This window comes from Microcaecilia unicolor, chromosome 2 (genome assembly GCF_901765095.1).
Source record: "Microcaecilia unicolor chromosome 2, aMicUni1.1, whole genome shotgun sequence".
Taxonomy (NCBI): domain Eukaryota; kingdom Metazoa; phylum Chordata; class Amphibia; order Gymnophiona; family Siphonopidae; genus Microcaecilia; species Microcaecilia unicolor.
This window is the reverse complement of record NC_044032.1, coordinates 96,038,415-96,064,430: the sequence shown is the minus strand read 5'-3', so window position 1 is coordinate 96,064,430 and position 26,016 is coordinate 96,038,415. Positions and strand designations below refer to the sequence as shown.

Below are 26,016 nucleotides of genomic sequence, written 5' to 3'. Positions count from 1 at the left end.
CCAAGATCACCTTTGGATCTCTGTGTCCCATTCGACGATGCCAGGTCTCAAGATTACATTCTGTATTCTTCTTTGTTTTTATAAGATGTGATGATTCACCTGTAATGTTTAACTTATAGACATTGTTATTCATATAACCTTCAGCATAAATTTCATTACCATCAGAAATTGTACATTTACTATTTTCAAAATGAATTGAAAAACCTTTCTTGTCTAATGCTGATACACTGAGCATATTACAAACTGCTCGTGGAACATATAAGACATCTTTTACAAGAGTTTTTTTTGACTCCATCTGATACTATGCATTTTAAATGTCCATTTCCTTTTCCTTTGATCATTGTTGAGCCAGCATTTGCTGTGTGAAGACTACCATCTTCTGGTCTCATATCTGTGAAAAATTCTTTATTATTGGTTATATGTTTTGTGCTGCCAGAATCTAATATCCAACTATTTTTATCTGAAGTGTTCTTCATTATATTAAAAGATGTTTCTGTCATTATACAGCTCTTATTCTTACTGTTGTCATGGTCATAATTTTTTCTTTGACCATGCTTATCCTCCATTGGCTTAAATGAGCTAGAAGGGGTGTGGTTTTTCTTGTTACAGTATTTTGATACATGTCCCTCTTTACCACATGAATAGCAAATCAGCTTGTTTCTGGGCAGGCTTTTTTCATTATAGCTCCGCCTCATACTATGCATTGCTGAGAAAAATGTTTCATTCTGGTTAATCTCTCTTGGTGAACAGATCTCCTCTGTTATAATACATTCTTGTCTAAGCTTAGAGACAGCCTGTTCAAAAGATTGTCCCTCAATTGCTTCATTCACTGTCCTGAATACTTCAAAACTTTTAGACAGAAATGTAAACATAAAAGCTCTCTTTAAAGCATCGCAGATAGGTATACCCGATAATTCTAGCTTCTTAAATAATGACATTAAATGTGTTATATGATCATTACATTTTTTCTTGTCATTCAACTTCAATTGAATTATTTCTGATAACCATATAGGCTGTTGTTTTGTATATGAAGTACCATACATGGTTTTCAATTTTTGCAATATTTCTTTTGAGGTGTCTGTTCCATCAATCAATATTGCCTGTTTCTCTGTCAGAGCTTCATATAGCATACTTCTGACATAACAGTCTGCAGTATTCCATTCTTCAAAATTGTCAGCATTTCTTACTTGATCCAAACATATATTTAGCTTCTTTGCTTCAATAATACATTTAAATCTCATCTCCCACTGAATATAGTTATATTCATTCAGTTGGGGCACTTTGAGAGAACATAGTAATGGTGCAGCTGCCATCTTGTCTTTTGTGTGGAGAGATAAAAAAAAATTTCTTAATGTTTTCCTTTTTTTTATTTTAGTGGTCTGGGCCCATAACCTAATATGATGGGGAGAAATGAAAAAATAGACTTTTACTTCAGCAGATTTAGCCCATACGCAGCAGAGCTTTAGAAGTGTTAACTCCCATTTTTTTCTCTCTCTCTCTCTCTCTCTCTCTCTTTCACACAGACTCTTGAATAAAAGATTCAATTACTCTCTCTTCTTTAACTTCCAAACAAAATGATGTTTACTTACAGTTTCTTCAGATAACTATTTACATCATACTTGCAGTAGACATGGTAAAACTACTGAATACAAAAATTCTGTCAGTTGGTTATCATACAGCTTGAAGAGAGATTGCTAACACCATCTTATGCTGACACAGACTGACTCACTCTCAGAACGACTAGAGTGACTCAGACACACCCACAAGACATTACACTATATCCAATGACATCATAGCTCATAGAATTGTTGACAGTTAATGCATGCAGCACTTGTCTTTCACATATTCCTACGATTTTGGCCGGCTTCAACTGCTCTCTGTCGCAGAGATGGCGAAAGTTCAAGGGGGCGTGTCGGTAGGGTAGCGAAGGCGGGACGGGGGCGTGGTTAACACATGGCCGCCCTCCGCCGATAATGGACAAAAGAAGGGCATTTGGTCCACTTTATTTGGTCCCTCTTTTTTCAGGTCCAAGTCACAAAAAAGTGCCCACACTGACCAGATGACCACCGGAGGGAATCGGGGATGACCTCTCCTGACTCCCCCAGTGGTCAGTAACCCCCTCCCACAAAAAAAAAAAAAATTTCAAAACTTTTTTTTCCAGCCTCTATGCCAGCCTGAAATATCATACTCAGGTCCATCGCAGCAGTATGCAGGTCCCTGGAGCAGTTTTAATGGGTGCAGTGGACTTCAGGCAGGCGGACCCAGGCCCACCCCCCCACCTGTTACACTTGTGGTGGAAAATGGGAGCCCTCCAAAACCTACCAGAAACCCACTGAACCCACCTGTGGGTGCCCCCCTTCCTCCCTTAGGGCTATGGTAGTGGTGTGGGGAGTGGGTTTTTTTGGGGGGGTTGGGGGGCTCAGCACCGAAGGTAAGGGAGCTATGTACCTGGGAGCTATTTAGAAAGTCCACTGTAGTGCCCCCTAAGGTGCCCAGTTGGTGTCCTGGCATGTCAGGGGGGCCAGTGCACTACAAATGCTGGCCCCTCCCATGACCAAATGCCTTGGATTTGGCGGAGTTTGAAATGGCCAGCTTCGGGTTCCATTATCGGCCGCCCATCTCAGACCCGGCCAAATCCAAGGCATTTGGCCGGCCCCAACCGTATTATCAAAACGAAAGATGGACGTCCATCTTGTTTCGAAAATACGGTTGGGGCTGCCCCTTCGCGGCCCCATCCTCGGAGATGGGCGCCCTTAGAGATGGCCGGCCCCGTTCAAAAATGCCCCTCTATATGTCCATCCTGATAAAACCAAAACCATTCTAGCGGAATATTAGAGATTTCCACTTCTGTCAGTCTTTGAAGTAACAATGTGTGATTCACTAGGTCAGATGCCACTGATTGATCAAGTGACAGAAGGATAACTGTTTTGTTCTGGTCTACGTGTATATGAGTTTGAATACATGTATGTAAAGCAAGTAGTATGGGAGCTGCAAAAGCCTGTAAGGTATTGGTGTTTTCCACATAGACATATTTATTTATTTATAGCATTTATAGCCCACATTTTCCCACCCATGGGCAGGCTCAATGTGGCTTACATCAGTCTGCAAAAAAACATTTATCAATTCAGCAACAATCAAAATCAATGAAGAAAGAGAAGCGAGTAACAGCAAAGGAGTGGAAAAGGAGAAAGTGCAATACAGTTCAATATGTCGTAACGACTGCAGCAGTTCAGAAGTTAGAGATGCTAGGCGGGTCTGCAGCATAAGATTTCCCAAATAATACATAAGTACATAGGTAATGCCACACTGGGAAAAGACCAAAAGGTCCATTGAGCCCAGCATCCTGTCCACGACAGCGGCCAATCCAGGCCAAGGGCACCTGGCAAGCTTTCCAACGTACAAACATTCTATACATGTTATTCCTGGAATTGTGGATTTTTCCCAAGTCCATTTAGCAGTGGTTTATGGACTTGTCCTTTAGGAAACCGTCTAACCCCCTTTTAAACTCTGCTAAGCTAACCGCATTCACCACGTTCTCCGACAACGAATTCCTGAGTTTAATTATGCGTTGGGTGAAGAAAACCTTTCTCCGATTTGTTTTAAATTTACTACACTGTATTTTCATCACATGCCCCCTAGTCCTAGTATTTTTGGAAAGCGTGAACAGACGCTTCACATCCACCTGTTCCACTCCACTCAGTATTTTATATACTTCTATCATGTCTCCCCTCAGCCGTCTCTTCTCCAAGCTGAAAAGCCCTAGCCTCCTTAGTCTTTCTTCATAGGGAAGTAGTCCCATCCCCGCTATCATAGGAACATATAGTTGGTTCACTACCAATCATTCAGTTACTTTGGATATAAAAGGACAGTAACAGGTCGATAGAGACAATGGAAGTACCTAATGTGGGATCGTTCAGTCTGGGACATAGAATGGCATCTTTCCATAATAAGGGTACAGTGTCTTTGCAAACTGGAAAAATATATTTGAATAATAAATGGAACTAGTGTACTTTGAAATAGTTTTAAGCCTTTTGTTCATATGAGAGGACTTGCACCCCCTTAATCATTTTAGCTGCCTTCTTTGAACCTTTCCTAATTCCACTATATCTTTGAGATATGGCAACCAGAACTGCACACATTACTCAAGGTGAGGGTGCAGTATGGAGCGATACGGTGATTTTATAATGTCTTATTTTGTATTCCTTTTCCTAATAATTCCTATTTGCTTCTTTGTTTGCTGCTGCATACCAAGCCTAACATTTCAACATACTGTTAATTGACACCTGGATCTTTTTCTTTGGTGGTGGCTCCTATGATTTAGATTATACTTTTCAGTGTGCAATGCATCACATTGCATTTGTCCACATTTCATCTGCCATTTGGATGCCTATTCTCCCAATTTCCTAAGGTCCTCCTGCAATTTTTCAAAGTCTCCATGGTATTTAACAACTTTGAATAGTTTTGTGTCATTTGAATATTTAATCCCCACACTTGTCATTCCCACTTCCTTAATAAATGTTCAATAGCACCAGTCCCAATACAGATCCCTGGGACACTCCACTATTCACCTTACTCCAATCCACAGCAGAATATTGCCTCCTATCCCATGGCTTTTTAATTTTCTCAAGAGTCTCATGAGGGATTTTGTCAAAAGCTTTCTGAAAATCTAGATAACTATATTGACCAGCACACCTTTATCCAAATGTTTATTCACACCTTCAAAAAAATGAAGCAAATTGGTGAGTCTGAATCCATTTTGACTGTGTCCCGTTAAACCATGTTTGTCTATGTGTTCGGTAATTTTATTCTATGTAATAGCTTCCACTATTTTGCCGTTATGTCAGGATTACCAATTAATATCCTAGATCACCCTGCAACACTTAAAAAAAAATTAGCATTACATTGGCCACCCTCCAATCTTCAGGTACTATGGACAATTTTAATGACAGGTTACAGATCGCTAACAGCAGATCAGCAATTTCTTGTTTGAGTTCTTTCAATATCCTGGTGTGTATACCATCCAGTCCAGGTGATTTACAACTCTACCTTGTTGATTTGGCTCCTTAGATTGGAACTTTCTTTTAAGAAATTTAGGGTTGCTGTTAAGGTCTTACTACCACCAAACATTCTCCATTGATATTTTGTCCCTTTTCACTACTGCTTTCTTAATTACTGCTGTGGATCTTACCCTACCATTCTTTCCATCCCCCTCTAGTCCTGCCCTCCTGCTTTGCTATTTAGCTTATGAAAATCTGTATTAGCTGCCTGCCATGTTGACCTATGGTTTTTCCCCTCTTCTATTTGCTTTATATGTTATTATCTTTCACATAGATATGGTTCTATGTTCCCTCCCCTGGATTTTATTACTTTGTAAACTGCTAAGTTGTCTATTGATTGGCAGTATATGAAATATAACTTATGATTAATACTGCATGCTAAAATGACCGCCAACAAGTAAATATAAGATCTACCAGGTCATGTGTTTTGTAGCTGTAATGGAGCTTTCATCAGCTGGGTAAGAGCAATGTTGAGATCCCAAGACACAGCAGGTGGGAGGCTTTAAGTGGAACTAATAACCAAAGGCTGTACAGATGTGGGTTTCCATAGTACATGGCAGTGATAATAACTAGAAGCACTAAGTTGTATCTTTACATGGTTTTCAAGCTGGTTTCCAAATCTGATTCAGAGATGCAGAAGGTATTATCAAGAATAAAATTACAGAGCACGTACAAAAACATGGGCTGATGAGACAAAGTCAGCACGGATTTAGTGAAGAGAAGTCTTGCCTCACCAATCTACTGCATTTTTTGAGGGGGTGAACAAACATGGACAATGGGGAGCCGGTGGATATTGTATATCTGGATTTTCAAAAGGCGTTTGACAAAGTGCCTCATGAAAGACTCCTGAGGAAACTGGAGAGTCATGGGATCGGAGGTAGGGTATTACTATGGATTAAGAGCTGGTTGAAAAATAGGAAGCAAAGAGTAGGGTTGAATGGTCAGTATTCTCAGTGGAGAAGGGTAGTTAATGGGGTCCCGCAGGGGTCTGTGTTGGGACCGCTGCTTTTTAACATATTTATAAATGACCTAGAGATGGGAGTAACTAGTGAGGTAATTAAATTCACAGATGACATAAAATTATTCAGGGTCAAGTCGCAGGAGGAGTGTGAAAGGTTACAGGAGGACCTCGCGAGACTGGGGGATTGGGCATGCAAGTGGCAGATGAAGTTAAATGTTGACAAGTGCAAAGTGATGCATGTGGGTAAGAGGAACCCGAATTACAGCTATGTCATGCAAGGTTCCACGTTAGGAGTTACAGACCTAGAAAGGGATCTGGGAGTAATCGTTGATAAGACGTTAAAAACATCTGCCCAGTGCCAAACGAATCTCATTGAATTCTTTGACTGGGTGACTGGAGAATTGAATCAGGGACATGCTATAGACGTAATCTACTTAGATTTCAGCAAAGCTTTTGACACGGTTCCCCACAGGAGACTCTTGAATAAACTTGACGGGCTGAAGATAGGACCCGACTTGGTGAACTGGATTATGAACTGGTTGACGGACAGATGCTAGAAGGTTGCTAGGCTGTATAGAGAGAGGTGTGACCAGCAGAAGAAAAGAGGTTTTAATGCCCCTGTATAAGTGGTTGGTGAGGCCCCACCTGGAGTATTGTGTTCAGTTTTGGAGGCCGTATCTTGCTAAGGATGTAAAAAGAATTGAAGTGGTACAAAGAAAAGCTACGAGAATAGTATGGGATTTGCGTTACAAGACGTATGAGGAGAGACTTGCTGACCTGAACAAGTATACCCTGGAGGAAAGGAGAAACAGGGGTGATATGATATAGACGTTCAAATATTTGAAAGGTATTAATCCACAAACTAACATTTTCCGGAGATGAGAAGGCGGTAGAACTAGAGGACATGAAATGAGATTGAAGGGGGGCAGACTCAAGAAAAATGTCAGGAAGTATTTTTTGATGGAGAGCGTGGTGGATGCTTGGAATGCCCTCCCGCGGGAAACGGTAACGGAATTCAAACATGCGTGGGATAAACATAAAGGAATCCTGTTCGGAAGGAATGGATCCTCAGAAGCTTAGCGGAGATTGGGAGGCAGAGCCGGTGGAGGGAGGCAGGGCTGGTGGTTGGGAGGCGGGGCTAGTGCTGGGCAAGACTTCTACGGTCTGTGCCCTGAAAATGGCAGATACAAATCAAGGTAAGGTTTACACAAAAAGTAGCACATATGAGTTTATCTTGTTGGGCAGACTGGATGGACCGTGCAGGTCTTTTTCTGCCGTCATCTACTATGTTACTATGTTCTCAAGCTTTATTCAGCTGAATATGATAGCACTGTCGGAGCTAAACAGAGCCTCAGGTAGTCAGCAAAGGTCACCCCCATCCAAAAACACAGCCACTGAAAATCCTAGTACCACTACTGTAGGCAGTGCCTGCTTGCACTGTAATTTCATTACTTTTCAGATGGCTGTGTTTTGGGAAACATTTTTATAACCAATAGAGGTAAAGCTGTTAGAGCCACTGATCGCTGTGGAAGAAAATGATCCAAAGTCCTGAGCACAAACTTCAACTGCATGAAAATGCAACATGGCCCAACCCTGCTATCAAAAAAGCAGGAATCTCTTTCACTAGTTGCTTACCAAAAGAGTAACTGAAGAGTTTGGCCCCTAGAAAATCAGGTAACTGGACAGAAGAGCAAACAGCCTGTAGCAAATGCTTAAACTAGGCCCCCCCCCCCCCTCCCCTGAAAGATTAACCTATTTCCAGTTCTTTTTTTTTTTTTTTTTAATATCTTTAGTCTTCCTCCTTTCACTAATATACCAGAAGAAATTTTTGTCACCCCTCCTTACTTTTCTAGCCATTTGTTCTTCCACTTGCGCCAGACGTATCTCTCTCTTGTCTTCTTTCAGTTTCATCCGGTATTCCTCCCCGTGTTCCCTCTTCTTGAGTTTTTCTGTATTTCAGGAACGCCAACTCTTTGGTCTTTATTTTCTCAGCCACTTGCTTAGAGAACCGTATCGGTTTCCTTTTTCTCTTGCTTTTATTTACTCTCCTTACATAAAGGTTTGTGGCCCTATTTATAGCTTCTTTCAGCTTGGACCACTGTCCTTCCACTTCTCGTTCGTCCTCCCAGCCCACCAGCTCCTTCCTCAGGTATTCCCCCATTTTACTGAAGTCAGCATGCTTGAAATCCAGGACTGAGTCGTGAAAAAAATTGGACCAAGTAAAGTCAACCAAATGCTCATCAGGGACGCCCTTTTTTCCATTATCGGCCGAGGACGCCCATGTGTTAAGCATGCCCCTGTCCCGTCTTTGGTACACTGCCCTCTGCTCATCCCATCCTTCTCTTCTCCATCTCCGTACCGTAAAGGCGTTCGCCAATTCCAGTATAAACAGTTACACAGTGATGTTATGGTAGAATAGGGTTCATGTGGAACAAACATATTAGGGAATCGTATAGAGGAAGAGTTAAGTTATGTCCATTACATTCTTTGGTTTGTTTAAGGGTTCAGGTATTTAAGTAGGGTCGGTAGGGTATGCTTTTTTGAGCAGGTAAGTTTTTAGTGATTTCCGGAAGTTTAGGTGGTTATAAGTTGTTTTCACGGCTTGGTAGTATGTTCCATAGTTGTGTGCTTATGTAGGGAAAGCTGGGTGCATAAGTTGATTTGTATTTGAGTCTTTTGCAGCTTGGGTAGTGGAGGTTTAGATATGTTCGTGTTGATCCAGTTGTATTTCTGATTGGTAGGTTGATGAGGTCTGTCATGTATCCCGGGGCCTCGCCATAGGTAATCTTATGAACCAGGGTGCAGATTTTGAAAGCAGTACGTTCTTTGATTGGGAGCCATTCCCCACTGCCTTCTGTTATAAGCGGCAAAGTAAAGATCCCCCACCCAGTCCCTCTTTAGTTTAAGGTGTTCTGCTTTCCCCAAATGAGTTTCTTGTAGAAATGCTATGTCTGTACGCAGTCTCTTAAGCGCCTGTAAGATTCTAGCTCTTTTTACAGGAGAATGGACACCGTCCACATTTAGCGATACCACTTTAAGAGCAACCATGGCTCAAACGAGTACACCACTATCCTCAACATGCCAGGGGACCTCCCAGCTGAGTCCCCCAGACCTAGGGTTACCATTTTGTGTCCTCTGAAAAAGAGGACACATGTCACGCCCCCTACCCCGCCCCGCCCCCTTCGGGTCCTCGTTCCGCCCCTCTATTCCCCGCCCCCCCATCACATAGTCCCCTCCCCCCCCCCACATACCCCCCCTCACTTACTATCTAGCCCTGGTGGTCTAGTAGCATCTTCTCTTCGGGGCAGGAAAGAGCCCCCTCTTTCCTGCCCGGAGCGCTGCCTGCCCTTGCCTGCTGCATCCTCCTCGGTCTGGCTGGGGATTCAAAATGGCCACCGAGAGTTGAAGCGGCCTCGCGAGAGTTCAACTCTCGGCAGCCATTTTGAATCCCCAGCCAGACCGAGGAGGATGATAGACAGGGGAGGCAGCGCTCCGGGCAGGAAAGAGGGGGCTCTTTCCTGCCCCGAAGACGTCACTAGACCACCAGGGAACATGGTAAGGAAGGGGAGGGGACAGGAGACCAGACCCATGGCGCAGATCGCCAGCCCACACGCACGCGCCTGCCCGCGCCCACGTTTGTCCAGAAATCCGGACAAACGTGGGTGCAGGCAAAATCTGCCGGACGCCCCGGACATGCCCTCAAAAAGAGGACATGTCCAGGGAAATCCGGACGAATGGTAACCCTACCCAGACCGATGTGAAGCTAACATGAAGCAGAGACTTCCCCCTCCATTCACCCTGCAGCATCAATCTCCCCCCTCGTAGCTTATAAGATTTCAATGAACATGCATTACATTTGTCCCCCCCCCCAAACTCCCCATGTTACCCCTCCCCCTCCAGAAACTAAACCAGTTTCTCCCTTCCCCCCACCCCCCCCCCCCCCCCCCCCCGACAACCCACCAAAGGAACCAACAATACTAGCACACATAACCCATACAAAAGCACAACAAACATTCCCCTTCCTTCACACCACTAACCCTCCCATGCCCCTCCACCCCCTTCTATGAGCAGTAAAAGTAAGATCTTCCCAGGAAATATTAATTCTGAATCAGTAACAAAACTTCAACGAAATCAGTAACAGACTTAAATTAGCTTAAACGAAACCCCGCTCGAACCAACCAGCTAATAATGAAAGAAGCATGATGTCTCGTATGACCTTCAGGCTTGTCTGAGCTCCAGGCAAGGGCCTATGTTCCTAGTCGCTGTCAGGATCCTTGGCAATAGCAGAGCGCGTCAGCACGTCAAACCCCTGATCAGCGCAAGTGCGGTACTGTAGAGAGAAATCATTCATCCCTACCAGTCATTGCAGTTTGTCCACAAATGGGCCCAAAGCTCCACGCTCCGTAAAAAAGATTAGGTTTATTATCGTGCACCACACGCATCTTCGCCGGGTACAATAGTGCAAATCGTATTCCTTTGTCAAACAAATGCTTACACTTTCGGCCCATCTGCTTCCTCTGATCAGCAACATGTGCTGAGTAATCTTGGAAAAGTAGTAGCGTATGTCCGTTGTAGTCGAGCGATTTCCTTCCTCTGTATCCTGTAAAACTCACTCCTTATCTGCATAATTAAGTATTCTGGCCATCACAGGTCACAGTCGCTGTTCCCCCTCACGCAAGGCACCAACTCGGTGGATCCTCTCCACTCTCAGCACCTTGTCTGATAACTGTATGTTCAATTGTTCCGGCAGCCGCCGCTCAATGAAGTTCCATAGATCCTTTTCTTTTATAGTTTCAGGTAACCCTATGATTCGGAGATTGTTTCGCCTTCCTCTAGTCTCTTGGTCATCGACTTGTTGCATTAGAAGCGCGCATTGTTTCTCAAGCGCCAAAATCTTCATGTCTGCCATCTCAGCACGATCCTCCTGGTGCGAGATATGGTCCTCCGCCTGCTGGATACGTGTGCCCTTTCGCTCCAAGGAGTCCCGAATTTGATCCGTTTGCAGCTTAGTTTGTCCTCAAGCACTGCTTATATCTGTTGTACTAAGTCTTTAGTGGTCTCCGCCGAGAGACTGGCCTGTGCAGGACTCGCTTGCGTTGCCGCCATCTTGAGGCCGAAGTTCTGTGCACGGTGCCTTCCTATCCACGGGGTCTTCGCGAGCATAACCCCCCCCCCCCCCTACTCTACCATTAAAATGGGCTTTGAGCTCTGTCACAAGGTGCACCAGGACTTGGTCTCGCAGACCGAACTCTTCTAGCCCCGCATAGGGAAGATCTCGCAGGTAAATTAAATGATTTTGGGGTGGCTGGAGCAGAGCTTGGCCAAGGGACGTCCGCTCAGCTATAGAGCATCACGTGACCCCGTCCAGTTCTTAATCACTTCTTTTAACAGGTTCTGATTTACAACCACAATACTTGCAACAGTTTTACAAGAAAAAAAGCCTCGTTATTTAAAGAAACGCAGTTTATAAATGTTAATAAACCATAATAAAATACCCTGTAAAAATCCTCAATCTTTCCAAATCCACACCCTCAATTACACAAACATACAGTTAAATCCTAGCATCTACCTAGCTTCCCACTGAACTACTACTACTATTTAGCATTTCTATAGCGCTATAAGGCGTACGCAGCGCTGCACAAACATAGAAGAAAGACATTCCCTGCTCAAAGAGCTTACAATCTAATAGACAAAAAATAAAGTAATCAAATCAATTAATGTGGAGAAGGGAACAGATAAGGATTTATCCATGGAGCGGAGTGCACGGGAAGGGGTGTAGGGAAGGACGAGTGTGGAGAGATACTGGGGAGCAGCAGAGTTGAGTACATTTATAGGTTAGTAGAAGAAGTTTGAACAGGATGCGAAAACGGATAGGGAGCCAGTGAAGCGACTTGAGGAGAGGGGTGGTATGAGTAAAGCGACCCTGGCGGAAGACGAGACAGGCAGCAGAGTTTTGAACCGATTGGAAAGGGGAGAGGTGACTAAGTGGGAGGCCAGGAAGAAGCAGATTGCAGTAGTCTAAACGAGAGGTGACAAGGGTGAAACAACATAATCCTCATCCAGCAACATAACCAGATACATTTATACAATTCAATATTATTCCTAAACTAGAAGTAAATGCTTGTAACTTTCACAAAATACTTGGAGGTTGAAAAACCAAAGTTTGTGCAGTGGTAAGTTATAATGACACATAGTTATAGTTCAAGGACTTTTAAAATGTTTTGCTTTATAGAAAAAGTTACTACTGCAAGTAAAAGATGCCAATAACTCTTACTGTGTTCTGATAGGGAATTTTAAAAAAGTGCACTAGTAGGATCATGCTTTCCATTTGAAAATTGCCTAGGAAGTATAATTAACTGCAAAGACTTGTGCCAGCTGTCTCCATGGGTACTTTTTCCAGTCAAACTGCATGTTATAAGTATTTTTAATTACAGCTATTATTGCCTTCCTTGCACCATGAGCACCGCCATGCAGATAAAACTCAGACATTGTTGTGCTCACACTGAGGATGGGCAAATTTTTAAAAAGTTGATTTCCATTGGTAAAATGCGTTATCTGCAGAAATGGTTTGATAATTTCTCTTAATTTATAGTAAAGGTCTTCACTTGGCTAGGAAACATATGGCAGTAACTACATTAGATGTCATATGAAATGTAATTGTAACCATTGAGTTCTCTAACATTTAAGGGGAAAAGTTATTAAGGTACAGTTAAAAGGCATGCTTTTAGTGCACTTCGATTTACCACTCCTGTGAGGCACCTCGCAAGCATTGTTAGTCCAGTGGCATGGGAGCATTAGGCCACATCTGTAAAGGACCGCGGTGCAACTCCCCACCGTATTCTGAATATCCCTATCAAGCCTCCCCATCTGTATTCTCCCCACCTCTGTGGATATACCACATGGCCTGGTGGCCCAGCGGGTGCATAGGCAGGAGCAGTCCCCAGTCACTCCTGCCTTTCTGATGCAGTTCCACAAAATGGATCCCCTAGCAGTAGTAGTGCAAGACAGCTAGGGGTGCCATTTTGAGGAATGATGCCAGAAAAATAGGAGCAACTGGGGATTGCTCTTGCCCAATCACCCACTGGACCACCAGTCCAATACGGTATGTCCATGGGGGTTGGGGGCTTACCTTTGGTGGCTAGGGGGTCAACCGGGAGGGGGAGCTAAATGTTGGCTATACAGATTGGGTAAGGCTGTAATTGGGGGGGGGGGGGGGTTATGGTTCCAAGGTTGGCTGGGCACTTCTTGGGGACTTGATGGAAGGTGCTTAGATGGAGAGGGGTCTGGATCAAGGGATGGTGACGGCTGGGAGCATTGGACTGTGGCTTTGAAACCCAGTGCCTCCCGGGCAGTAAAATAGCCCCAGCTAAAAGTTTACTGTCATTTTAGGGCCAAAATGCAACTTGCAGTATGCACCTGTTGTTCACTGTTCATTACATTATGGTTTTTAGCATAGTAATGAACTGCTTTGCACACGTGCATGTTTTGTATCTCATTGCTGTATAACCTGTGGTAACCTAAATATTGCTGCATTAGGGCAACACAAGCTGCATTAGAGCCCTTCCCATTAAGGGGCCAAAATGCAGGTTGTTAACTTCCTCCTTAAATTGGGGTCTAGCAATTTAAAGTGTTTATGAATGATCCAAGTTGCAAACTTTGAGATTCTAGTTTGGCTTGCCTATCAGTCACTCTGTACTTTGAAAGTCATGACACTATTCCTGTTCAAAGCTTGCAAGTTTTTTGATGCCACAGACATAAGAGCCAGGTAAATTAACTTGTTCAGTTTTATATTCATTGAAGTACAGGTAATATTCTACAAGCAGTCCTTCGTATTCTCCCAGCTGAGTGACGTCATCCGACGGTGCCTGGTGCAGAAGCTGACTAGTAAAACTGAGAACATCCTAGTAGTGTCCCACCGCACATACATTGGTTCCTTTCTCTCCTGCCACGCGCGCGCATGTCCCTCAGACTCGTTTTTCCGCAGAGCAGATAGGGCACTTTTTGAGTTCTCACAGTGCATGTATCTCTTTTGAAGTGCCTTCCCATGCAGGTATTCTTTCCTTTTTCTAGGCTAATAATTTCTCATTCTTCTTTTTCTTTTTTAATTTCCTTTTATTTTAACTAGTTTTTTCGGCTCTTCAAGTTTTTCCTTTATTTTTTATCGAGCTGCTAAGCCTATTTAGGCTGGAGCACCGACCTCAATTTCAATGCTGCCCCTCTTTTGGCTAACAACAAGTAGTTTAATCTGGCCGTAATTATTTTCTCAATGTCCCAGAAGACGACCAGTGGCTTTCAAGAGATTCGCCCAATGTAATCGGGTGATTTCTGTGGTGGACCCGCAATCTTGGTGCATTGGATGCCTTGGGCCTGACCATGAACCTAAATCTTGTTCTCTCTGTTTAAAAATGCATTTGAAGACACATAGGGCATAACAGGTCCAACAGGAGAAAACATTTGGATCCTTGAAGGCCGGTACATCATCGTCAGCACCAGAAGCGTCAACCTCAGTGGCTGCCAAGACTTCAACATCCACTGGGAGTACACCAGCATCAAAAAGGCTTCCACCTCTCTTGACATTGGATGCTGAGAGCAGGCCCCAGGACCGGTCAGCATCAAACCTGACACAGAGGACACGTACGGGTTTGACGTTGTCCTCGTCAGCACCGAAGGACCATGATGCTGAGCAATGGAGAAAGCCCAAGAAGCTCAAGCATCAGTCCTCATCGACACACTCTGTTGGGAGCACAGGGGTATCGACTTTGCCAGTACCCAAGAAGCATCAGTACCAGGAGGAACACTTCTCTTTGGAAGAGGTGATGGTGCGCAAGTGTCCAGGCATCCAGGTTCCTGCTACCAGTTCGGCACCAATGCTTTCTCAAGCTGCCTCTCTCCCAACTTCCCAACTCCCCCCCCCCCCCCCCCCCCCCCCCCCATTGCCAGTGCCTTCCTTCGATGTGCAGTTCTGAACCATGCTCAGGGAGGAGCTGGTGCATATGCTGCAGCTGCAAACAGCTCAGGCATCGAGGGCGCTTTCACCAACTGCGGCTCAGCCCCAAATTCTTCCTGAGGCTCAGCCTATGCCTGTGCAGAGATGCTCAGTGCCAGCACCTCAAAGTCTGTTGACACTGACACACACACTACAGATCTTGCCATCAGGGGAGGAAGCTTCCCTGGAGTCGTAGGTTAGGGATGTGCTTTGACACTCTTCTATCTGAGGGTCTCTCTTTCACTGCTTTTGTTAGGGAGATGGTTTCTGCCATCCCGTTTAAGTCAGAGACAGAGGAAGAGTCTAGGGCCAAAATATTAACTGCCATAGAATACAAGTCTCCTCCTAAGGAAGGGGTCACAATACAATTGCACCCTATCCTTAAAGATGCACTTACTAACTGGGAATCTTCCCTCTCAATGCAGGTTGCACTGAAGAAGGTGGATGCGCAGTATAGTATCCAGAAAGCTCCTGAATTCAAGAGTGTCCAGCTGTGTCATCACTCTCTGGTGGTCAAATCCACCCTTAGTCGAGCCAGAAGTTCCAGGACTCCTACCTCAGCACCCCGAGGTACAGAGGCAAGGACACTGGATTTGTTTGGGAGGAAAATGTTTCAAGCCTTGATGCTTATTGCCCACATTCAGTCATACCAGCTCTATACGAGCCTTTACTTGCAGTCTTTGGTCCACAGCACACTAAGTCTTGTCGATTCTCTCCCACAGGAGCAGGCCACAGAGTTTTGCCAGTTGGCCAGTAAGCAGTTGGAAAGTAGGAAATATCTGGCCAGGACGTGTATGATTCTTTTGATATAGTGTTCAGAATCTCCACCATGGTTGTGGGATGCACAGACTCTCATGGCTGCTTGCCTGTGACCTAGAACCAACGGTTCAGAAGAAGTTGACGGATTTTCCTTGTTGAGGTGACAACCTGTTAGGAGATAAGGTAGAAGAGGCCACTGACCTCATCAGAAAACATACAGATACCATCTAAACTCCATTTGCAGCCTCCTGTTCTATGGTTTCAAGCGGGCCTAGGTGGTGAGCCTACTACACTCAGGAGCATAGCTAAGTGCGAAATAGTAGTTTCCACCACCACCTCACTCTGCGCAAAACCTCCAGGCCCCTTGTGTTCAGCCTTTCTAGTTCTGCCCTCAGAAGCCCCAGCTGGGTCACCAGTCGAAGCAAAGATTGAACTTTTGACTGGCTCCAGGAGAGCATAGCTGCGCTCAAAGTAGCTGTCTCGTACGGCTTATCAGTAGGGGGGAGGCTGAATTTTTACCAACACAGTTGGCCCCTTGTAACCTCAGACCGGTGGGTTCTTCAAATAGTCTGTCTCGGTTACAGCCTGCATTGGCATCAAAGACCACCAAATCGCATCAGCACAAGCAGGTATTTAATAGAGGAAATCTCCACCCTTTTCAGAGTTCAGCAGCAATGAAGAAAGCAAATAGATATTATTAGGAAAGAATGAAAAACAAAAATGAGGATGTTATAATGCCTTTGTATCGTTCTGTGGGGTGCCTGCATCTTGAATACTGTGTGCAATTCTGGTCAACACATCTCATAAAAAAGATATAGTGGAATTAGAAGAGGTACAGAGAAGGGCAATGAAAATGATAAAGAGAATGGGACGGGATGACTTCCCTATGAGGAAAGGCTGAAGCGGCTAGGGCTCTTCAGCTTGGAAAAAAGACAGTTGAGGGAAGATTGTTTACTTTTTCCAAAAATACTAGGACTAAGGGGCACGCAATGAAGCTACAAAGTAATAAATTTATAACAAATTGGAGAAAATATTTCTTCACTCAATGTGTAATTAAACTCTGGAATTCATTGCCAGAGAATGTGGTCAAAGCAGTTAGCAGGGTTTATAGAAGGTTTGGATAGCTTCCTAAAAGAACAAGTCCATAAGCCGTTATTAAGATGGATTTGGGAAAATCCACTGCTCATTTCTAGGATACTTGAAACTTGTGAACCCTATTCTACTTACAACTACTCATACACAGAACTCTGTGGTAGATAGGACTGTCTGGAGTAAACAGCTCTTGTATTTATTTAAGGGGAAAGTCTCATATATAGTCACTGGGTACTCTTGTATCGTCTTACTGACCAACAGGTGAAGCCCTTTCTGTGACAATTTTTAATCATCGATAAAAACCCCTTCCTTCCTTCATGTGCTATCAACCTCTGTTGGAAACTACTTTTTTAAATCTTTTTTAAGGTTATTTACTGCTGTTCTCAGCGTAGCATGTTAAATCCTCCTTGCACACATATCCACTAGCATGACAGTGCTAATTATGGCAGGCTTGTGGTGGTCACTTATCTGAACCCTTCCGGTGTGTTTTCGAATCTTAACACCCCGTGTTTTCGAATCTTGACGCCCCGACAGGTGCCTGTTACGCTATCCAGCTTTGTCAAGGGGAATACCAGAACGCCGGGTCTCAACTGCACCACTTCCTTCCTTGAACTGCCACCTAGGATAAGCAGCATAAAATGTATTGCACTGTTTTGGGATCTTGCCAGGTACTTGTGACCTGGATTGGCCACTGTTGGAAACAGGATACTGGGCTTGATGGAGCTTTGTTCTGGGGTATGGCAATGCCTATGTTATGTTTTACAGGCCAGTAAGGTTGAACCCCTGCCACCAGGACAAGAACAGAAGGGATTCTATTCCAGGTACTTCTTTGTGCCCAAAAAGAGGGGGGAATTCATCCCATTCTAGATTTAAGGGCCCTGAACAAATTTCTGGTCAAAGAAGTTCAGGATGATTTCCTTGGGCACCGTTCTCCCCGTGATTCAGGAAAATGACTGGCTATGCTCTCTAGACTTGAAGGATGCCTATACTCACATTTCAATATTTCCCAGTCACAGGAAGTATCTCAGATTTCAGATAGGAAAATGCTACTACCAGTACCATGTTCTGCCATTTGACATTGCATCAGCTTCCAGTGTTTTCAGAAAGTGTCTAGTGGTAGTAGTGGCATATTTATGCAGACTGGATGATTGGCTAATCAAGAGCACATCACAGGAGGGGGCAATAGAGTCAAGGGTGCCTAACTGTTCAGATGTTGGAGCTACTGGTATTTGTCATAAACTACTCCAAGTCCCACCTTTTTCTGGTCCAGTGATTGGAGTACATAGAAGCTCAGGCTTTTCTCCCACAAACGAGAGCAGACTCTATGAAAGCACTAGCCTCACAGGTTTGAAGCAGCAAGCAGATCATATCTTAGCAATTGTTGAGATTGATGGGCCACAGGGCCTCAACAGTGTATGTCACTCCCATGGCACGGCTCCATTTGAGAGCGATCCAGTGGACCCTGGCTTCTTAGTGGTCTCAGGTGGCTAAGTATCTAATGCATGGTATCCAGATTCCTCCAGAGTTAGCTCATGCCCTTCTCTCTTGGACAATTCGATCGAATTTGACTATGGGACCACCCTTCTAAATTCCATCTCCTCAGAAAGTGTTAACAACGGATGCATCCAACCTAGGATGAGCAGCTCATGTAGGTGGGCTTCACACCCAGGGAACTTAGTCTGCTTAGGAAACAGATCTTTGTATCAATCTCCTCGAACTAAGGGCTATTTGGAACCATCTAAAGGCTTTTAGAGATTGGCTAGAAAACCAAATTATTATCATTGAAACAAGACAACCGGGTTGCAATGTTCTTTGTAAGCAAGCAGGGGTATGGGTTCCTATTTCCTATGTCAGGAAGTAGTGGGAATGTAGCAGTGGGTTCTCCTTCATGGAATGGTACTTCGAGCCATATACCTACCAGGAAAGGCCAGCTGCGTGGTGGGCAGACTGAGCAGAGTTTTGCAACTGCACAAGTGGTGTCTCAACATAAGCGTAGCCTGCAAGATCTGAGCATGGGACACCCCCTCAGTGGATCTTTTTGGCCGCTCATCTCAGCAACAAAGTTTCCCAGTTCTGTTCCAGGCTCAGATCACATGGACTAGCATTGGATTCCTTTCTAACATTGAGGGAAGGGTCTTTTGTGTCCGAATGCTCCGATAACGTCTTGGAGAGAACACTTTGCTGAAACTCAAGCAAGACCAGGGAACTGTGATCCTGAACGCACCTTACTGGCTGAGGCAGATCTGGTTTCCTTCTCTTCTGGAGTTGTCCTCAAAAGATCTGTGGAGATTGGATATTTTCCAATTCTAATCACACAGAATGAGGGCTCTCTCCTGCATTCCAATCTCCAATCCCTGGCCCTCATGGCTTGGACATTGAGAGCATAGAATTTGAATCCTTAGATTTGCCAGAGGGGAGTCTCTTGCATCTTGCTGTTCCAGGAAAGACTATACTATACTATCAGACTTTTATATACCACTAATTTTCCTAAAGGATTCACAGTGGTTAATTAAAAAAAAATCTCTAATAATGAGGAGGATTAACAAATCCAATAAAATCATAATAAAAATAATGCAAGATTAACACTAAAAAAAATCAAAAATGTAAAAAAAAAAAAAAAGTCAGATTTGTTGCTTGAACAAATAAATTTATAACGTTTTCTTGAAAAAAAAAAGATAGAAAGGTGCAGACTTGAGATTCAGAGGTAACTTATTCTTTATTGTGGCCCCAGAAAAAGGAAAAGTCTCAAATAGATTTAAATTGAATCTTTTTTTTTTTTAAGAGAGAAAAAAAACCCTAATTTCCAGGTTCTTAAAAAACAAACAAACAAAAAACAAAAAGTCCCCTCCTGTTTACAAAGCCGCGCTAGCAGCTGCCACACAACAATGCCGACATAGCCTATTCAGAGTGAATGGGCTGTGTCGGCATTTGGGCACCAGCAGACCCTAGCGCGGCTTTATTGGCCTGATAGCAGTATCTTGCATCAGTTGTAGACAACGTAACAACTTAGTTGAAATCTGAGAATAGAGTGAGTTACAGTAGTACAATTGTGGCAACAAAACAGCTTGAGCTATAGTTCTAAAATCTTCCTTCACTAATAAAGAACTTATTGCAGTACACAATTGCCAGAGCTTTAAAAACAAATCTTTTACTAAGGGTATTAATCTGCTTATCAAGTGATAATGAGGTGTTACTCATTTAACTGGAGGAGGTTTTGCTGTCTGGTGTGAGGGCAAGGCCTTAAATCCCCTCACCTGCCCTAAACAAAAACTGCTTGAATACCTTCTGCACCTTTCTGAGGGCCAGATGCACTAAGGTCCTCGGAAGAGCCTTTCCCTTACCAATTCCATAGCAAATCGGTAGGGAACGGCCATGCATCAAGGAAATGGAATGCAAATGAGCTGCTCGTTGTAGCTCACTTGCATTCTCTATTCCCTCGGAAGCCAGTCGGCCGGTCGAGCATGCGCAGAGCAGCTAAGCGTTATGCTGGCTGCTCTGCACATGCCAAGGATGTCCTTTATGGACTTTAACAAGGGAAAAAAAAAAGGCCGTCTCTGACGAGCAGCCAAGGACGTCCTTCACTGAAAACACCCCCCCCCCCCCCCCCCAAAAAAAAAAGGACGTCTCTGACGAGCAAGGCCCAAGAAATGGACCGCAAAGTGCCCCTCCTTTGTTCTTTGAAGACCCACGAGAGTTCTTCTGAGCACTTGTTGAACATTTTTTTTTCCTTTCTGATTCCCTCACAGCAGCCCCAACGAGAGGTGCAGACCTCCCGTTAGGTTTTCCATGGTAAGGGGATCGGAAAACGGTAGTGCATCTCATTATAATAGCCTTTGGATCATTTGCAACTGCAGTGCATCTCATCATAATAGTTTGCATTCTGTTTTCATTAGCTGCTACCGTGACAGAAAAATGCCCTTTTATGCATGTCCCCGTTTTACTACTTGTGCGCTAAACTAGTTAGAACCGGTTTAAAACCCACGTTGCTGGCTTGTTAGGTTTAGTGCATCTGCCCCAGAGTCTGGTTTGAAAACCAACTCTGTAAGGGTTCACCTAAGTGCAGTCGGTACTTATCACCATGTGGGAGGTAAGCCCATATCTGTACAGCCTCTTGTTTGCTCTTTTGACAAAGCCCCCTTTCAAACCTCCAACTGTGACATGATATCTCAATGTTGTCCTCACCTAGCTGATGAGCACTCCTTTTGAGCAGCTTGATTCCTGTCATCTGAAGTATTTGACCTGGGAAACTGTTTTTGGTAGCTGTCACTTCAGCTTACAGAGTCGTTGAGCTTCAGGCGCTGGTAGCTGAGCCACCTTAACTCTAAGTTTCATCACAATAGAGTAGATCTTCACACGCATCCCGAGTTCCTTCCTAAGGTAGTGTCGGAATACCATCTTAATCAGTCAGTCATCCTGTTAATATTTTTTCCCCAAACCACATGCCCATTGTGGTTAGACTGCAAGTGAGCCTTAGTCTTCTACCTTGAGCAGACTAAAGCCCATAGACAGTCCACCCAGCTTTTCGTTTCTTTTGACCCTAACAGAATGGGGCTAGCCATCGGCAAATGTACAATTTCAAATTAGCTAACAGATTGCATCTCCTTTACTTATGCCCAGGCTGGACTAACACTAGAGGGTCATGTCAAGGCTCATAAAGTCAGAGCAGTGGCTTCGTCCATAGCCCCTTGAGGTCATCCTCCATAGAAGTGATTTGCAAAGCTGCGATTTGGTCATCTGTCCACACATTCACATCTCATTACTGCCTTGAGCAGGATACACGATGTGATAGCTGGTTTGGACAGGCAGTCCTGAAGAACTTGTTCGGAGTCTAGAATCCAAACTCCACCCCCCTAGGCCCAGTTTTGTTTAGCTTTAGACTGCACCTTTACAGCTAGTATGCACATATTTTCAGGTTAATTGACTACCAGGCCTCGATGTTTCGAGTCATTCTCCTAGCATTGTTGTTTTTGGTGAGCCTGGTAACTAGGGATTCCCAGCTGTGAGAATACGAAGGCCTACTTGTCCTTGAAGAAAGGAAAGTTACTCACCTGTACCAGGTGTTCTCCAAGGGCAGCAGGCCAAGTATTCTCTCATATACCCTCCCACCTCCCCTTGGAGTTGTATTCTTTAGCTATTGTACATAACTGAGGGACCCACGCTCATGTGGTGAATAGGAATGCACCTACGCATGCACGGTGGGGTGCTACCAGAAAGTTCTCAGTCTCACTAGTCAGCATCCACACTGGGCTTTGTTGGATGACATCACCCAGCTATGAGAATACTTGGCCTGCTGTTCTCGGAGAACACTGGCTACAGATGAGTAACTTTTGTTTCTCTGTCTTGATTTTAGGTCAACAGGTAAACATCCTGACTGCATTCCAGTTGGTGTAAATAACTCCTGTACAATTCTTGAACCACACTTTCAGTTTTTTGTTGACACATGGATCTGGGTGGAAGCTGAGAACGCACTAGGGAAGGCCCGGTCAGATTCTCTTACTGTGGATCCCGTGAACATTGGTGAGTATATGTTGTTGTTTGTTTGTTTGTTTGTTTGTTTGTTTGTTTTCATTTTTAGTTAAAGTACATGTTTCCAAAACATCTTAAATTTTCATCTATTAAAATATTTTTGTTTTTATATTGTGTAGTATTTATGTGTGAAGTCTTTAGACGAAGACTGGATAATTAGTTTGCATTTACAGTTGATGGCCAATTTTTTTCCTCTCAGAAGGATGAAAGACTGCAGAAATTTGATCACTGAAAACCAAAGTTAACTATGCAGCCTGACACATTAGACAGCAATGTTATGTGGGCTTCCTTACCTTCTGGAAATACAAAACCATGCCCAGTCTCTGTAACATTGACAGTCTGGATTCAGGAATGAAAGTTTTTGTACAAATGTTAAGTGGCATGGAAATGTTTGCAAAAGAGTTTTGCTTAGCAGCATTCTCTGGCAGTTCCTACTTATTCATCATATAATTGCTATTATATCTCCACCAAAAAAAAAAAAAACCCTTGCTTTCAAGATATACAGGGTACCATTTCATATACAACAGAATGAAATTCAAAGCTTTCTGGGAAAGACAAGATGATGTTTCTCCTTACACTGCCAGATCTATTTCAATAGACTGTGTGGTTCTGCACTTTTAAAAATTCACAGCTTTTCTCCTGTTGTTCATAGAGTTAATCCTTTTCAGTTCCCAATTGTTCTGCCCTTTAAATTTTTCTTTTTCTCACTGTCAAATTGTTCTCCCCTCCCCCCCCCCCTCCCACCCAGTACACACACACATACACATTTTGGATTCTTTCCCAGGCCCTCTTCTCTGGGTCTGTGCTGGGACCACTGCTTTTTAACATATTTATAAATGACCTAGAGATGGGAGTAACTAGTGAAGTAATTAAATTTGCTGATGACACAAAGTTATTCAAAGTCGTTTATTCACGGGAGGATTGTGAAAAATTACAAGCGGACCTTATGACACTGGGCGTCTAAATGGCAGATGACATTTAATGTGAGCAAGTGCAAAGTGATGCATGTGGGAAAGAGGAACCCGAATTATAGCTACGCCATGCAAGGTTCCACGTTAGGAGTCACGGACCAAGAAAGGGAACTAGGTGTCGTCGTTGATACGTTGAAAGCTTCTGCTCAGTGTGTTGCGGTGGCTAAGAAAGCAAATAGAATGTTAGGTATTATTAGGAAAGGAATGGAAAACAAAAATGAGGATGTTATAATGCCTGTGTATCACACCATGGTGCGACTGCACCTCGAATATTGTGTTCAATTCTGGTCGCCGTATCAAAAAGATATAGTGGAATTAGAAAAGGTGCAGAGAAGGGCGACGAAAATGATAAAGGGAATGGGACGACTTCCCTATGAGGAAAGGGTAAAGCGGCTAGGGCTCTTCATCTTGGAGAAAAGGCGGCTGAGGGGAGATATGATAGAGGTCTATAAAATAATGAGTGGAATTGAGTGGAGTTGAACGGGTAGATGTGAAGCATCTGTTTACGCTTTCCAAAAATACTAGGACTAGGGGGCATGCGATGAAGCTACAATGTAGTAAATTTAAAACAAATTGGAGAAATTTTTTTTTTTTTTTGTTACATTTGTACCCCGCGCTTTTCCCACTCATGGCAGGCTCAATGCGGCTTACATGGGGCAATGGAGGGTTAAGTGACTTGCTTAGTTTAACAGGTGCGCTGGTTTTTATAGTACTTATTACTTATGCACGTCAACTGGACCCCAAAACAGGAATTATCAAGCAGATGCTTGAGGTAAAAAAAAAAAAAAAGAGGTGTTAGTCTGTATACGATACGGTAAGAAATCCCAGCCACATACACAATTAATATGCATGAAAGAAATCTGCACACAGAGGCACTACATGTAAATCTCTCTCAACATGTAATTAAACTCTGGAATTCATTGCCAGAGAATGTGGTAAAGGCAGTTAGCTTAATGGAGTTTTAAAAAGGTTTGGATGGCTTCCTAAAGAAAAAGTCCATAGTCCTTTATTAAATGGGCTTGGGGAAAATCCATTATTTCTGAGATAAGCAGTATAGAATGCTTTGTACTTTTTTGGGATCTTGCCACGTTTGGCCACTGTTGGAAACAGGATGCTGGGCTTGATGGACCTTTGGTCTTTCCCAGTATGGCAATACTTATATACTTATGAACAATATCTGTCACTGACCAATGCAAAAGTTATTTCATTTGTCTCAGGAATGGCCTGGAATGTTGTCTGGTTATGTTATTGGCTAGTTTTCACCAAAGAAATACTCAGCCTCACTCTAAAGCAGTGGTTCTCAACCCAGGGCTCACCTAGCCAGTTGATTTTCAGGATATCCATATACAAATGTGCATATTGTGTATATCCTCAAAGCTTGACTGCCTGGTTGAGCCCTGAGGACTGGGTTAAGAACCCCTACTCTAAAGATAGGCCCAGTAGTTGAACCAATTCTCAATCTCCCCAGTCAGATTTGAGCAAGCACCACCATTAGCTCAGCTTCCTTCACCAAGGGGAAGAGAAAAGGACTTGATATGCTGCTTGTTTATGATTACAATCAAAGCTGTTTATGTACTATACATACAGGTATTTATTTTATACCTGGGGCAATGAAGAGTTAAGTGACTTGCATAGAGTCACAAGGATCTGCAGTGGGAATCAAACCCATTTCCCCTGGTTCTCAGGCCGCTGCACTAACTATTAGGATACTCCTTTAGTCCCTGATGGGGCCACCTGAGAAGTCTCCTGGGACCTTCCCTGTCATCTGCATTTTTCAACATAGAGTTTTAAACAAGAATTTTGCTGGTACTCAGTACAGAGGTTGGAAAATCAAGACCCTGTTCCCTGGTGAGTGAGTCGTGCACTCGGTTATTACATGTGCCTTCATCAGTGCTGAGTGTTGCAGCACCAAGAGTGGCTGAAGTACCTTCCCTCTTCCCCCACCCCGCTCCACGCAGTTATTCATCTATTCCCATTACTTCAGTGTTTAAGACAGTGGCGTAGACATGAAAGCTAAATAGATTTCTCTGTCGGGGGTCACAGGAAGAATCATTGCAAGATCAACACCTTCAGCTTCCAGCTTTAGATGCTATCTTAATCCTCTTTACTCATCTCATAATAATAGAGGACTCGTTTGAGTACACCAAATTCAGGTGTTCTGAGTATTTGTCATGCACTTACCTCCTGGAAGGCTGGTTGCACACAGGAGTGAGCCTAGGCTGCCTCTTGCCCTTTATACTGTCACTAGTCTAGTCTTGTACTGATCTGGCACAGCCCAATTGGTCACTATGAATGCCTCTGCTCTGTGATATGAATATCTAATGATTAGCCTCCCGCACGACCCTGTAACTCTTATTCATTCTGTCCTCAGATAAGTCTCCTCTGAGTCTGTCTTGTCATTGACAATGAATCTACAAAGTAGTAAATTTAAAACAAATCTGAGAAAAGATTTCTTCACAATGTGTAATTAAACTCTGGAATTCGTTTCCAAAAAATGTGGTAAAGGTGGTTAGCTTATTGGGGTTTAAAAAATGTTTGGACGGCTTTTTAAAGGAAAAGTCCATAGACCATTATTAAAATGGACTTGGGGAAAATCGACTGCTTATTTCTGGGATAAGCAGCATAAAATGTTTTGTACTTTTTTGGGATCTTGCCAGGTAATTT

The 26,016-nt window shown here is 43.6% G+C and overlaps 1 protein-coding gene across 2 annotated transcripts in view; it reads left to right on the top strand.

The window, feature by feature from the left end:
- IL6ST (interleukin 6 signal transducer) overlaps window positions 1-26,016 on the top strand; it is a 154,569-nt gene that overhangs the window by 55,076 nt on the left and 73,477 nt on the right. For both annotated transcript variants that reach the window (XM_030193145.1, XM_030193144.1), the window contains one exon: window positions 22,206-22,372. In XM_030193145.1, coding sequence (XP_030049005.1) covers window positions 22,206-22,372 — 167 coding nt within the window. The remainder of the gene's footprint in view (window positions 1-22,205; window positions 22,373-26,016) is intronic.